A 16,401-nucleotide genomic window follows, 5' to 3' on the forward strand; every position below is an offset into this window, starting at 1 on the left:
ATGAATAATAGTGAAAGGGAATATAAGGGAAGGGAGAAGAATTGTGTGAGAAATATCAGAAAGGGAGACAGAACATAAAGACTTCTAACTGTGGGAAATGAACTAGGGGTGGTGGAGGGGGAGGAGGGCGGGGGGTGGGGGTGAATGGGTGACGGGCACTGAGGGGTACACTTGACGGGATGAGCACTGGGTGTTATTCTGTATGTTGGTAAATTGAACACCAATAAAAATTAATTTATAAAATTAAGAAAAAAAATAAAGGGAAGTCATAAAGTAAAAAAAAAAAATAAAACATGAAATTAAAAAAAAAAACTTGAAAAAAGAGGCTACTCTGGTGCATACTGGCTGAATACCAGCTTGCCAAATAATCCTACAGGAGAATCAATGAAACACATGTGAAAACAGAATAACTGAAGTCCCTTCTCAGAAAAAAATTAAAAATGAAATTTGAAATGAAGTTTCTCTTTCAAGTAGGGAATTAGCTTTAATTAAAAGAAAACTGAAGTTGATTGCTTGGATTATAGTATTTTAGGTTGAGCTACTTGAAATGACTATGTTTATAATTAAAAGAGTAAAAAACTGGCAATGCCTTATGGCTTCACTTCTACAGTCTTCATTTATGCATGGTATGGAAATTGAATATTCAGAATATTTCAACCTGTAGAGCGAAAGATAGAAGCTATCTATCTACTAATTCATGGGCTTGAAACTTATTTTCAGGTAAGACTAAAACTTGATTTTACTCAATTATAATAAGGCAATTTTAAAGTATTGTGTTTTCCTGGAATGCAATAAAAAAACTGTTTTCTAGGGATCCCTGGGTGGCGCAGCGGTTTGGCGCCTGCCTTTGGCCCAGGGCGCGGTCCTGGAGACCCAGGATCGAATCCCACATCGGGCTCCCGGTGCATGGAGCCTGCTTCTCCCTCTGCCTGTGTCTCTGCCTCTCTCTCTCTCTCTCTGTGTGACTATCATAAATAAATAAATAAATAATTAAAAAAAACCTGTTTTGTAGCCTACCAAAAATGCAATTCTTGGTCAAAAATAGTGAAATATGCTTAGATGATTATTAAAAGCCTAAAGCTGAATGAGAGAAAATCTAACTCAATTTAAATTGAATGAATTTACACTTTTTTTTCCATTTTACCTCACCAAAATCAGCTCCTTTGTATCTCTACACTATAAAAATTCCACTATAATTTTTGGGTTTTGCAATAGCATTACTGTTGGCTCCTTAAACTTCAAAAAGTTCTTACAAAGTTTAAGAATAATCTTAAGTAAAAGTGTTCTAACAGTTTCTAAAATTACACATTTTTGTTTTCATAGATATTTTGGGAAATCAAAAATGAAGAAACCCAAGTAGTCAGTAAACAAAAAATATGCTCAACCTTTCTTAGTTTTGTTTTTCCTTTCTTTATTCTTTACCTTCCACCCTCCCCTCCTTCCTCTTTCCTTCCTTTCCTTCAGTCTTGAAGCTGACATAAAAAAATGTCAACAATTCTTTTAAAGATTTATTTATGTATTTGAGACAAAGTAGAGTAGGGGGCAGTGGGGCAGAGGGAGAAAGAAACTCAAGCAGACTCCGCACACTGAGCACAGAACCTGGCAAGGGACTCAATCTCATCACCCTGAGATTGTAACCTGAGCTGAAACCAAGAGTCAGAGACTTAACCACTGTGCCACCTAGGTGCACCCCAAAGATTTTAACAACTATTAATACTAACATCAGTTTGTATCTTGTTCTTGTACTTTAATGTATTAATATTTGTTTAGAAAAAGAGAAATTAAAAAAAAAAAACGTTTTTACCTTTGCCTCCCTTACAATGAATCGCTACGATGTTTTCGTCATCTTGAGCCATCCACTCATCTACTTCCTTAGTGAATGCCACCATCTCACTGATTTCAAATGTAAAATTTTTAGTTGAATTAAAATACATCAAAAAAAATCCAGCCCAGTGTATTTAGCTTTCTTCTGACAGTCATCTTGGCATAAAACTTACCTTAGAGTGGGGACATTGTGATCATCAATTTTGACTCGCCGGACCCTGTAATGGAAGTTCTTAGGGTCATAAGCTCTTTCACCTAAAATAAATGATATTTATGTCATATATCTATACCTAATAAACATAGTAAATAAGTTATGAAGAAGTTCTATTTTTTTCTTATAAATTCCTTATCCGCCTTTATCTTTTTAAAAGATTTTATTTATTTATTCATGAGAGACAGAGAGAGAGAGAGAGAAAGAGAGGCAGAGACACAAGCAGGCTCCATTGCAGGGAGCCGGACTTTGGACTCGATCCCAGGACTCCAGGATCACACCCTGGGCTGAAGGCAGGCACTAAACCATTGAGCCATCCAGGGATCTCCCTTATCCACCTTTAAAGCGAGCTTTCTGGCTGGCTCTTGCTGCTTTATTTTTCAGAATATTAAGAGTCTGAAAAACAGAGATAGTAGTAGTTTGTCCATCTTGAGTAACCTAAGCCCAACTTATTTGGGTTTAACAGGCCTTACTTTTAATTTTCCAGCAGGCTACATCATATTATCATACATATAATAGATAGACACCACAGAGCAGAAGTAAATGTGGCCAACCAGACTGCTTGCCTCCTGAAACTGTCTGTTTAATATACAGGAAGAGGAAAAGTCAAAACACACAAAGTAGTAAGCCAGGATATAATCTGTTTTATAAAAGGTTTTGCTCTTGGAGCATATTTTCCCTTGTTTATTGACTCTCTGGATTTTTTTCATTTGAGTATTGCTCTCCTTACACTTCACTCCTAGTGAATTAGAAAATGTATTTGTTGAATTGTCTGTCTTCAAAACACAAGGTGGCAGGAAAAACAGAAGTATTTCCTAAACCTAATACCACTAGAGCAGATTTTGCCCAAAATGGGTCTGCTGCCACTGGAGCCTCCTGCCTCCCCCACAGGGTATTTATGCTATTGAGCTATTTTTTCCAACAAAATAGAGCCAGTGCAAGATGGAGATTTTAAACTCACTTCCCACCACCCACCAAATACTTATGATTAAATGAAATGTAAAAACTGAAACATCTTATATGTAGTGATCTGTTTTCTATCAATAGTAGCAAAGTATCTACGCATGTACATACTGCATAGATTATAGACTTGATAGTGGTCTTGATGTTTGGTATCTAGGAACCGCACAACTTCCTAGAACAAATAGACACATATCATATATAAATCTAGATGGCACCAATTTAAGCCATTCTTTAGGAGAAAGCCAAAATGGTCATTACCTTTTATTCACTTGTCCTTCACTTAGCACCTTTTAGGGAAGACTTTGGGAATAGAGTATGTACATTCCAATCCTATCTCACCCACTGACGGTTTTCAAAAAGCGCACAGTGTTGTACTTGACTACTCTGATTAACCTCTACTATAAATACACATTGCTTAAAGCTACCAGAGATAGTTAACTAGCCATAAGTAAATTTGTTCCAAATTTTGAATTCACAGTAATATATGTTTCTTATCTAGATATGTTTTCTGGATAGGTTTTCTTATTTATATTTTTTAAAGAAAAGAGAAAATGAGAGAGCACACATGAGCAGGGGGAAGGGCAGAGGAAGAGGGAGAAAGAATCTCCAGCAGACTTCCTGCTGAGTGCAGCGCCTGATACAGGGCTCTATCCCACGACCCTGAGATTATGACCTGAGCTAAAACCAAGAGTCACAGGCTCAACCAACTGAGTCACTCAGGCACTGCAATAGATAGATTTTTAAGATAATGATCTGGATATTACAATCTTCCTATGCACCATTTAAATGAATAAAAGATTCAAAACTGTATGATATGATTGTGTATGTATATATGCATGATAGAAAAAGATAAATATATTAAGTTTTAGTTAAGTGGTAGCAATATGGAGATTTTTTTGGATCTCCTGCATATTTTCTAAAGTGAATACATATGTTTGTGTATGTGCATATATGTATATATATATATACACACAAATATATGCATATATGCATAACTTTTCAAATAAGAAATAGTGATTTAAAAAACAGTTACTATCACCATAACCAATACAATATTTTCAGCAAATTTATCCATCTGAAACATACACACATGTGCATGTGTCTCTCTCTGTACAATAACAAAATGACTAAAATAGCTAAAAAATTGATGAGTATAGTACCCTGAGTCATGTTTACTAGCTTCATATTAAGAAAAAGAAAAGATATCAAAATGATCAATTGGTTAAATTATCAGGAGGAAATAAATAGTCAAAAAGGTGAACTGTGAGTCTGCATAATGTTGGAATGGGGAAATAAATAGACTCATACACATCAAAATTCATGAGATCCTTCACACTAAATAAAATGCAGATAGATTGAGGAATAAGATCTAAAAAACCCCACAAATATCTCTAAGAAGTGAACATTAATCAATTCTTTTGATAAGGAAAAACAAAGTGTTGAATCAATGGAAGATCAACAGATTTAGGTTCAACTTTATAAAAATTTGAAATTTCTGTTAAAAAAATGGTACATATAACAAACATATAACAGAGGAGAATAATTTTCAGTAAAATTGAGTGAAGAGGACTATGTCTAGTATTATCTATAAACTAGTTATGATAGTATAAACTAGTAACTCATAACAGTCTCTTTGTGTTCACACAATATTAACAGAATAGTTTACACTCAATGTGATTGTCTATCAGCACATTCCTTGATTTGGAGATGAAGATACATCCTCATTGCTTGCATGTGGTGGCGGCACTGGCCAAACTTGACACTTCCACCATAGTGCTTGCTTCTTCATTCCCACATATGTACAACTCTTGCTACTTCTAGGCCACATTTGACATTTATATTAGCAAATTTACCATGTGTGAAATCCTACTGTTTGCTCTGCATATTACTATTCATTGTTATTAAAAATCTAATCCTGCAAATTTACTCCATCTTAAGAGTGAAGGGGAACCACATGACCACTTAGCATTCTCTCAGGAATTGTTTCCATATCTGAATCTTGTATCCTTTAGTCTAACTGGATTTAATTTAGTTTGTAGATTGCTTTCATTTAAAATATAACAAAAGCATACTCTGTGTAGGATATGTTGTTATTAATTGAACATGGAAGCACCAACACAGCTCCACTGCCTAATTCTCAGTCTGCCCAGGTAGCTGAACAAATAGCTCAGACATGAGCCTGCATTCAGACAAAAGATGAAAGTAAATATTCATATGGATAGTAGATATGATTTTTGAGGTAGTTTATAATTCATGAATTTTATAAAAACTGATGATTTATTACCTCTTCTTCACATATGCTAATTAAAAATGGTAAAAAGATCATGGCTTATAAGAACTTTTTCAAAATCCCAAGGAGATAAGTGTTAAGAACTAGAAAAAACTCTACCTCAATGGTCTAGAGAACACCCTAGAAGTCAAGAGTAATGTTTTTGCTTTGATTTATATGCTAAATGAAGCTTGTGGCTTTTTAACACCCCAGCCAACATTGTTGCTAAATTTATATTTATCACACCAATCTACAAAAGGAAAATGAATCAATTTAGACAAGTTGTAATTAACTCACAGTTCTCAGCTCAACCTACTGAAAAGCAATTTTGGCAAAGGATACTTTATTTCTAGAGATGGATTCTGGCAATTTGAGGGTGGCTATCCTGAAGTGCCATAATCCATCCAATGGACCCTGGTCAAATTACTCCATAACTCTTCCCATTATGGAATGGATAAAGTCATTTCCACATTAAATAGAGGTTTGGAAGATTTCCCAAAATTGGTCAGGGGAGTAGAATCATGTCTTACCTATAAATAGCATAACCTAGATAAGATATGGTTCACACTCCTCTTTAAGACCTTTTGAACATTTACAAACTGATTTTATTTGACTGCCCAAGTCTCAAGACTATGAATATATACTAGTTATTGTTCATAATTTTTTGCATGTATAGAAAAGTTTCCTCGCCTTAGAATAAAAAAAATGATTTCCTTAATGATCCAAATACTTTATCCTCCCTGCATCTACCTTGTATTGCTCTTGTACTTCAATATTGGGTTCTATCACATGAGTGGATTTGGTCAATGGAATGACATAGAGCAGGTGATTGCAAAAGCCCTTGTAAGAGTCTACTCTAGCTTTTGCCTTTTGCCATTATAAGAACTCATCCGACTAGCCTAATGGAGGATGAAAACATGTGGAGCAGATAAGAGTTACCCCAGGTAAGGTCATTCCTCAATATCTTTTAAGATTTGTGAAAAGCCCACAACAAATATCATTTTCAATCAGGAAACACTGAGACCTTTTCCCTAAGATCAGGAACACGACAGGGATGTCCACTCTCACCACTGCTATGCATTTTTTAAAATAATAAATTTATTTTTTATTGGTGTTCAATTTGCCAACATACAGAATAACACCCAGTGCTCATCCCGTCAAGTGCCCCCCTCAGTGCCTGTCACCCATTCACCCCCACCCCACGCCCTCCTCCCCTTCCACCACCCCTAGTTCGTTTCCCAGAGTTAGGAGTCTTTATGTTCTGTCTCCCTTTCTGATATTTCCTAACCATTTCTTCTCCCTTCCCTTCTATTCCCTTTCACTATTATTTATATTCCCCAAATGAATGAGAACATTTAATCTTTGTCCTTCTCCGATTGACTCATTTCACTCAGCATAATACCCTCCAGTTCCAGCCACATTGAAGCAAATGATGGGTATTTGTCATTTCTAATGGCTGAATAATATTCCATTGTATACATAGACCACATCTTCTTTATCCATTCATCATTCTTTTTTTAATAATAAATTTATTTTTTACTGGTGTTCAATTTGCCAACATACAGAATAACACCCAGTGCTCATCCCATCAAGGGCCCCCCTAGTGCCCGTCACCCATTCACCCCCCCCACCCTCCTCCCCTTCCACCACCCCTAGTTCGTTTCCCAGAGTTAGGAGTCTTTATGTTCTGTCTCCCTTTCTGATATTTCCTACCCATTTCTTCTCCCTTTCCTTATATTCCCTTTCACTATTATTTATACTCCCCAAATGAATGAGAACATATAATGTTTGTCCTTCTCCGATTGACTTACTTCACTCAGCATAATACCCTCCAGTTCCATCCACGTTGAAGCAAATGGTGCGTATCTGTCATTTCTAATGGCTGAGTAATATTCCATTGTATACATAAACCACATCTTCTTTATCCATTCATCTTTCGATGGACACTGAGGCTCCTTCCACAGTTTGGCTATTGTGGACATTGCTGCTAGAAACATCGGGGTGCATGTGTCCCGGCGTTTCATTGCATCTGAATCTTTGGAATAAATCCCCAACAGTGCAATTGCTGGGTTGTAGGGCAGGTCTATTTTTAACTCTTTGAGGAACCTCCACACAGTTTTCCAGAGTGGCTGCACCAGTTCACATTCCCACCAACAGTGTAAGAGGGTCCCCCTTTCTCCACATCCTCTCCAACATTTGTTGTTTCCTGCCTTGTTAATTTTCCCCATTCTCACTGGTGTGAGGTGGTATCTCATTGTGGTTTTGATTTGTATTTCCCTGATGGCAAGTGATGCAGAGCATTTTCTCATGTGCGTGTAGGCCATGTCTATGTCTTCCTCTGTGAGATTTCTCTTCATGTCTTTTGCCCATTTCATGATTGGATTGTTTGTTTCTTTGGTGTTGAGTTTAATAAGTTCTTTATAGATTTGGAAACTAGGCCTTTATCTGATATGTTATTTGCAAATATCTTCTCCCATTCTGTAGGTTGTCTTTGAGTTTTGTTGACTGTATCCTTTGCTATGCAAAAGCTTCTTATCTTGATGAAGTCCCAATAGTTCATTTTTGCTTTTGTTTCTTTTGCCTTTGTGGATGTATCTTGCAAGAAGTTACTGTGGCTGAGTTCAAAAAGGGTGTTGCCTGTGTTCTCCTCTAGGATTTTGATGGAATCTTGTCTCACATTTAGATCTTTCATCCATTTTGAGTTTATCTTTGTGTATGGTGCAAGAGAGTGGTCTAGTTTCATTCTTCTGCATGTGGATGTCCAATTTTCCCAGCACCATTCATTGAAGAGACTGTCTTTCTTCCAGTGGATCGTCTTTCCTCCTTTATCGAATATTAGTTGATGAAAAAGTTGAGGGTCCATTTCTGGATTCTCTATTCTGTTCCATTGATCTATGATCTATACTCTAAAAACTATAGAACACTTCTGAAAGGAATTGAGGAAGACACAAAGAGATGGAAAAATATTCCATGCTCATGGATTGGCAGAATTAATATTGTGAAAATGTCAATGTTCCCAGGGCAATTTACACATTTAATGCAATTCCTATCAAAATACGATGGGCTTTCTTCAGAGAGTTGGAACAAATAATCTTAAGATTTGTGTGGAATTAGAAAAGACCCCGAATAGCCAGGGGAATCTTATTTTAGTTTATTTTTATGATAGTCACACACACAGAGAGAGAGAGGGGCAGACACAGGCAGAGGGAGAAGCAGGCTCCATGCACCGGGAGCCCGACGTAGGATTTGATCCCAGGTCTCCAGGATCGCGCCCTGGGCCAAAGGCAGGCGCTAAACTGCTGCGCCACCCAGGGATCCTGCCAGGGACCTGGTGGCATCACAATGCCAGATTTCAGGTTGTACTACAAAGCTGTGGTCATCAGGACAGTGTGGTACTAGCACAAAAACCACTGCTATTCAACATAGTACTAGAAGTACTAGCCTCAGCAATCAGATGAGAAGAAATAAAAGGCATTCAAATTGGCAAAGAAGAAGTCAAACTCTCCCTCTTCGCAGATGACTTGATACTGTACATAGAAAACCCAAAAGATTCCACCCCAAGATTGCTAGAACTCATACAGGAATTCAGCAGTGTGGCAGGATACAAAATCAATTTCCAGAAGTCCGTGGCATTTCTATACACCAACAATGAAGAAAGAGAAATTAAGGAGTCAATCCCATTTACAATTGCACCCCAAACCATAAGATAAACCTAGGAATAAACCTAACCAAAGCGGTAAAGGATCTATACTCTAAAAACTACAGAACATTTCTGAAAGAAATTGAGGAAGACACAAAGAGATGGAAAAATATTCCATGCTCATGATTGGAAGAATAAATACTGTCAAATGTCTATGCTAACCAGGGCAATTTACTCGTTCAATGCAATCCCCATCAAAATACCATGGACTTTGCTCACAGAGTTGGAACAAATAATCTTAAGATTTGTGTGGAACCAGAAAAGACCCTGGATAGGCAGGGGGATATTCAAAAAGAAAACCAGAGCTGGAGGCATAACAAGACCAGATTTCAAGCTGTATTACAAAGCTGTGGTCATCAAGACAGTGTGGTACTGGCACAAAACCAGACACATAGCTCAATGGAACAGAACAGAGAACCCAGAAGTGGGCCCTCAACTCTATGGTCAACTAATATTCAACAAAGCAGAAAAGACTATCCACTGGGAAAAGGACAGTCTCTTCAATAAATGGTGCTGGGAAAATTGGACAGCCACATGCAGAAGAGTGAAACCAGACCATTCTCTTATACCAGACACAAAGATAAACTCAAAACTGTTGAAAGATCTAAATGTGAGACAAGAATCCATCAAAATCCTAGAGGGGAACACAGGTAACACCCTTTTTGAACTTGGCCTCAGCAACTTCTTGCAAGATACATCTATGAGGCAAAGGAATCAAAAGCAAAAATGAACTATTGAGACTTAATGAAGATAAAAAGCTTCTGCACAGCAAAAGAAACAGCCAACAACACTAAAAGACAGCCTACAGAATGGGAGAAGATATTTGCAAATGACATATCAGATGAAGGGCTGGTACCCAAGATCTATAGCTTAGATCTTAGAGTTTGAACTTATCAAACTCAACAGCAAAGAAACCAAAAATTCAGTCAAGAAATGGACAGAAGACATGAAGAGAAATTTTACTAAAGAAGATATACACATGGCCAGCAAACATGAGAAAATGCTCCACATCACTTGCCATCAGGGAAATACAAATCAAAACCACAATGAGATACCACCTCACACCAGTGAGAATGGTGAAAATTAACAAGACAGGAAACAACAAAATTGAAGAGGATGTGGAGAAAGGGGAACCCTCTTGCACTGTTGGTGGGAATTTGAACTGGTACAGCCACTCTGGAAAACTGTGTGGAGGTTCCTCAAAGATGTAAAAAGAGGCAGCAATTACACTACTGAGTATTTATCCCAAAGATAGATGCAGAGAAATGCCAGGATATCTGCACCCCAGTGTTCATAGCAGCAATGTCCACAATAGCCAAACTGTGTAAGGAGCCTCGGTGCCCATCGAAAGATGAATGGATAAAGAAGATGTGGTCTATATATACAATGGACTATTACTCAGCCATTAGAAATGACAAATACTCATCATTTGCTTTGACGTGGATGGAACTGGAGGGTATTATGCTGAGTGAAGTAAGTCAATTGGAGAAGGATAATTATTATATGGCTTCACTCATATGGGGAATATAAGAAATAGTGATAGGGATTATAAGGAAAAGGAGGGGAATCAATAGGGTAAAATTAGAGAGGGAAACAAACTGTGACAGACTCCTAATTCTGGGAAATTAACAAAGGGTTGCAGAAGGGGAGGTGGGTGGGAGGGTTGGGGTAACTGGGTGATGGGCACTGACAGGGGCACTTGATGGGTTAAGCATTGGGTGTTATACTATATGTTGGTAAATCTAATTTAAAAGCAAATGAAAAAATTTTCAATAAAAAAATAGAATGTGTTTGAATTGAAATGACCATAAATTTAATATAGACTGATATATACTTAGAATGTTATATATAAACCTCATAGTAAACAGAAATCCAAAACTGACAATAGATACACAAAAATAGAAAGTCAAGCATAACACTACATACAGTTATAATCAGAAGGAAAGAGAACAAGAGAAGAAGAAATAACAGAGAAAAACCACACAAAAAAAAACCTGAAAACAATCAAAATGTCAATAAGTACACACTGAAAGTGATTTTTGGGCAGCCTGGGTGGTTCAGCAGTTTAGCACCTGCCTTCAGCCCAGGGCGTGGTCCCAGAGACCCCAGATGGAGTCCCACATTGGGCTCCCTGCATGGAGCCTGCTTCTCTCTCTGCCTGTGTCTCTGCATCTCTCTCTCTCTCTCTCTCTCTCTCTCTCTCTCTCTGTATCTCTCATGAATAAATAAATAAAATTTAAAAAATAAAGAAAATAATTACTTACATGTTAAGTGCTCTAAATGCTCCAATCAAAAGGCATAGGGTGGCAGAATGGATAAAAACACAAGACTGATCTATGTGTTGCCTTGAAGACACTCATTTCAGATATAAGGACACTATAAGGACACACTCAGATTGAAAGTGAAAAGATGTAAAAGATATTTTATGCAAAAGGAAGTGAAAAAAAACCCTCTATGTAACATTATTTATACCACACAAAATAGACCTTAAAGACTAACAAGAGAAAAAGAAGGTCATTGTCTAAGGATAATGGAACTAATTGAACAAGACAACAGTTGTAATATCTATGCACCCAACAATGGAGCACCTAAATACTCAAAGCAAATATTAATAGACATAAAGGAAGAAAGAGTAAAGCAACAATAGTAGGAGATATTAACACAGCACTTACATTAATAGATAGATTACATAGGAAGAATAACAATAAGGAAAGAGTGTCTTTCCTTATTAAATATAATATAGATAAATAAATATAGAACATGCCATGCAAAAAACAGAATACACATTCCTTTTATATACACACAGAAATTTTCCAAGATAGGTCAAATGTTAGGCCAAAACAAATCTCAATAAATTTAAAAAGATTGAATTATATCATGTATATTTTCCAGTCACAATGGAATGAAACAGAAATCAATCACAGGGAAAAAATCGGAAAACTAAACATGTGGAGGCTTACCAACATGCTACTAAACAACAGATGAGTTAACAAGGAAAATGAAGAGAAAATAAAAAAAATATATGGAGACAAATAGAAAATGAAAACACAATGGTCTGAAATCTTTGAGACCCAGAGAAAAGAGTTCTCAGAGGGATATTTATAGAGATACCAGCCAACCTGAAGAAATAAGAAAAACCTCAAACAGTCTAAATTTTATAGGTATGCCTATAAAAACTACAAAAAGACAATGAAGCTCAAAATTAGTAGATGAAAAGATTTAATAAAAATCAGAGCAGAAATGAACGAGAGAGTCTTAAAGAACAGAAAAGACAATGAGACAGAGTTGATTCTTTCAAAAGATTTTTAAAGAATCAATCTCTAGCTAGACCAATCAAGAAAAAAAGCTCAGCGGGTGGCTCAGCGGTTGAACACCTGCCTTCAGCCCAGGGCGGCTCAGCGGTTGAACACCTGCCTTCAGCCCAGGGCGTGATCCTGGGGTCCTGGGATCGAGTCCCACATCAGGCTCCCTGCAGGGAGCCTGCTTCTCCCTCTGCCTGTGTCTCTGCCTCTCTCTGTTTGTCTCTCTCATGAATAAATAAATAAAATCTCTTAAAAAAAAGAAAAAAAGCAAACAAAACCAGAAACAAGAGAGGTAACAAAGAACACCATAGAGATACAAAGGATTATAACAGTAATACAAAAAATTATATGGCAACAAATCGGATAACCTAGGAAAAATAGATGAACTCCTAGAAGGGCACAATTTCCCTAAACTGAATCAGGAAGAAATACAAATTTGAAAACCAAATTATTGCTAACAGAATTGAATTGTTAACAACAACAACAAAAAAACTCCCAACAAACCAATTCCAGGACCAGACAAATTCAAAGGTGAATTTACCAAATATGTGTACAATGGAATATTACTCAGCCATTAGAAACGACAAATACCCACCATTTGCATCGACGTGGATGGAACTGGAGGGTATTATGCTGAGTGAAATAAGTTAATCAGAGAAAAACAAACATTATATGGTCTCAGTCATTTGGGGAATATAAAAAATAGTGAAAGGGAATAAAGGGGAAAGGAGAGAAAATGAGTGATTATATCAGTGAGGGTGACAAAACATGAGAGACACCTAACTCTGGGAAATGAACAAGGGGTGGTGAAAGGGGAGGTGGGCGGGGGATTGGGGTGACTGGGTGATAGGTCCTGGGGGGGCACTGGCGGGATAAGCACTAGATGTTACGCTATATGTTGGCAAATTGAACTCCAATAAAAAAAATTAAAAAAAAGAAGAGTTAGTACCTATTATCTATTATTATCTATCTATTCTAAAAAATAACAAAAGAAGTATAGCTTCAAAGTACAGTCTATGAGGCCAGCATTTACTACCCTGATACCGAAACCAACAAACATACTACAAAAGAACAAAACTACAAACAATATTACTGAAGAACACAGAAGCAAAAATTCTCAACAAAATATCAGCAACATTCAACAATATATTAAAAGGAAGATTCACTACAATCAAATGGGATTTATCCCAGGGCTGCAAGAATGGTTCAGTATTTGGAAATCAATCACCCCAAGTCAACAAAACAAAGTATAAAAACCACATGATCATCTCAGTTTAAAAAATGGGTTTAGAAGGAACATACCCTAACATAATAAATGTCATATATGATAAACTCACAGGTAACATCATACTCAATAGTGAAAACTGGAGAACTTTTCCTCTAAAATCAAAAACAAGACAAGCATGTCTACTCTCACCACTTTTATTCAACATATTCCTGGACGCTCTAACCATCATAATCAGACAAGAAAAAAAAATTGTCCTCGAAGTTGGTAGAGAAAAACTTACTATGACTATCTGCAGATTACATGATATTATTCAGAGAAAACCCCATGGCTATTAGAATAAATGAATTCAGTGAAGTTGCAGGATACATAATATAGATAAATTGATTTTTGTACACTAATAATCAAGTAGCAGAAAGAGAAAATAATTTTATTTGTAATTGCACCAAAAGAATAAAATACCTAGAAATAAACTTAACAAAGGTGGTAAAAGATCTGTATTCTGAAAACTATAAAGTGCTGATGAAAGAAATTGAAGACAAACCGGATTATAAGATATACTACAAAGCGATTGTAATCAAAATAGTGTAGTACTGGCACAAAAATAGACACATAGAACAGATTAGAGAGCCCAGAAGTAAACCCATAATAATGGGTTCCTTTAATTATATAAAATATAACTCCAAAATATATAAAGGAATTAATAATAAACCCATAATAATAAAATGTGCCCATTTAACAGGCACAACTAATCTAGGACAAAGGAGGCAAGACTACACACTGGGGAATAGACATTCCCTTCAATAAGTGGTGCTGGGAAAACTAGACAGCTACATGCAGTTTCTTACACCATACACAAAAATAAACACATTGAATTAAAGACCTAAATACGAGACCTGAAGCCATAAAACTTCTTGAAGAAAACATAGGCAATAAGCTGTTTGACATCAGCCATAGTAATATCTTTCTACATATGTGTCCTTAGGCAAGGAAACAAAAGTAAATATAAACGAATTGGACTGTTTCAAAATAAGAAGTTTTTGCATGGTGAAGAAAACCAGTGACAAAACCAAAAAGCCACCCTGTGAATGGAAGAAGATACGTGCAAATAATATGTCTGATAAGGAGTTAATATCCAAAATATATAAAGGAATTATACAAAGCAACACCCAAAAAATAAATGATTAAATTAAAAATAGGCAGAAAATCTGAATAGACATTTTTTTCAAAGAAGACATAGAGATAGCCAACAGACACATAAAAAGATGCTAAATATCACTAATCATTAGGGAAATGCAAATCAAAACCATGAGCTATCACTTTATACCTGTCAGAATGGCTAAAATCAAAGACAAGAATTAAGTGTTAGTGAGGATGTGGAGATGTACACTGGTGGTAGGAATGCAAATTGGTGCGGCCATTGTGGAAAAAAGTACAGAAGTTCCTTAAAAAATTAAAAATAGAATTACCATATGATCCAGTAATTTCACTACTGTGTTACCCAAAGAAAACAAAAACACACATTCCAAAAGGTATCTGTATCTCTGTTTATTATTTGCATTATTTGTAATAGCCAAGATATGGATACAACCCAAGTGTCTATCAACAGATAAATGGCTAAAGAAGAGGTGACATATATATATACAAAGGATATCATTGAGCCTTGCTATTTGCAACAACATGGATGAACATAGAGGGTATTATGCTTAGTGAAGTAAACCAGACTGAGAAAGGCAAATACCATATTTTGAATCTAAAAATGAAATGAACAAAAAGCAGAGCCAGATCCATAAATACACTGAACAAACTGATGTTTGCCAAAGGAGAGAAGGACTCAAGGATAGACAAAATACATGAAGGGGAATAGGAGATACAGGCTTCCGTTTATGGAATGAGTTAGTCACAAGGATAAAAGGTATAGCAACGTAATATAGTCAATGGTATCGTACTGGTGTTTTATGGTGACACTTCTATCACTAACTACACTTGTGATGGGCATAGTGTAACAGACAGACTTGTCAAATCACTATGTTGTATACCTAGAACTAATGTAACACTGTGTGTGTCAACTACACCTCAATTAAAAAAAAGGAACAATGAAGGTCAAGATCTCTCATCAACATATACAAAGAGTTGTAAATAAAATATTAGCAGATAGACAGTTGTAGTATAATAAATAACACATTAAGACCAGAGGGGTTTATTTCAGGAATAAAAAAGGTTGGCTTTACAGAAAATAACAGAAAAACCTTTGATTATCTCCATACATGTAGAAAAAGTATTGATAAATTTACTCATTCATGATTCAACTCCTAGTAAACTAGAAATAAATAAAAGTTTCTTGGATGCCTGGGTGGCTCAGTGGTTGACCATCTGCCTTTGGCTCAGGTCATGATCCTAGGGTCCTGGCATCAGGCTCCCTGCGGGGAGCCTGCTGCTCCCTCTGCCTAAGTCTCTGCCTCTCTCTGCGTGTCTCTCATGACTAGATAAATAAAATCTTTTAGCAATAAAAAATAGGGATTCCTGGGTGGCTCTGTGGTTGAGCATCTGCCTTCGGCTCAGGATATGATCTCAGCAGAAAGGGAGACAGAACATGAAAGACTCCTAACTCTGGGAAACGAACTAGGGGTGGTGGAAGGGGAGGTTAACACCCAGGGAGCACTGGGTGTTATTCTGTATGTTGACAAATTGAACACCAATAAAAAAAATATATTTTTTTTTAAAAGGACATGATCCCAGGTCCTGGGATCAAGTTCCACATCAGGCTCCCCACAGGGAACCTGCATCTCCCTCCACCTATGTTTCTGCCTCTCTCTGTGTGTCTGTCATGAATAAATAAGATCTTAAAAAATAAAAAAAAAATAAAACTTTCTTAATTTGGTAAAAAGCAGCTATAAAAGGCCTCTA

General features: G+C 36.5%; 1 protein-coding gene across 1 annotated transcript in view; it reads right to left on the reverse strand.

The window, feature by feature from the left end:
• LOC129504575 (phosphatidylinositol 3,4,5-trisphosphate 3-phosphatase TPTE2-like) overlaps positions 1 to 16,401 on the reverse strand; it is a 111,017-nt gene that overhangs the window by 50,435 nt on the left and 44,181 nt on the right. Inside the window, exons 8-10 of the mRNA XM_055317340.1 lie at positions 3,110 to 3,170; positions 1,998 to 2,079; positions 1,805 to 1,893 (exon numbers count right to left, since the gene is read on the reverse strand). Coding sequence (XP_055173315.1) covers positions 1,805 to 1,893; positions 1,998 to 2,079; positions 3,110 to 3,170 — 232 coding nt within the window. The remainder of the gene's footprint in view (positions 1 to 1,804; positions 1,894 to 1,997; positions 2,080 to 3,109; positions 3,171 to 16,401) is intronic.

The sequence above is a fragment of the Nyctereutes procyonoides genome, unplaced genomic scaffold (genome assembly GCF_905146905.1).
Source record: "Nyctereutes procyonoides isolate TBG_1078 unplaced genomic scaffold, NYPRO_anot_genome, whole genome shotgun sequence".
Classification (NCBI taxonomy): Eukaryota; Metazoa; Chordata; class Mammalia; order Carnivora; family Canidae; genus Nyctereutes; species Nyctereutes procyonoides.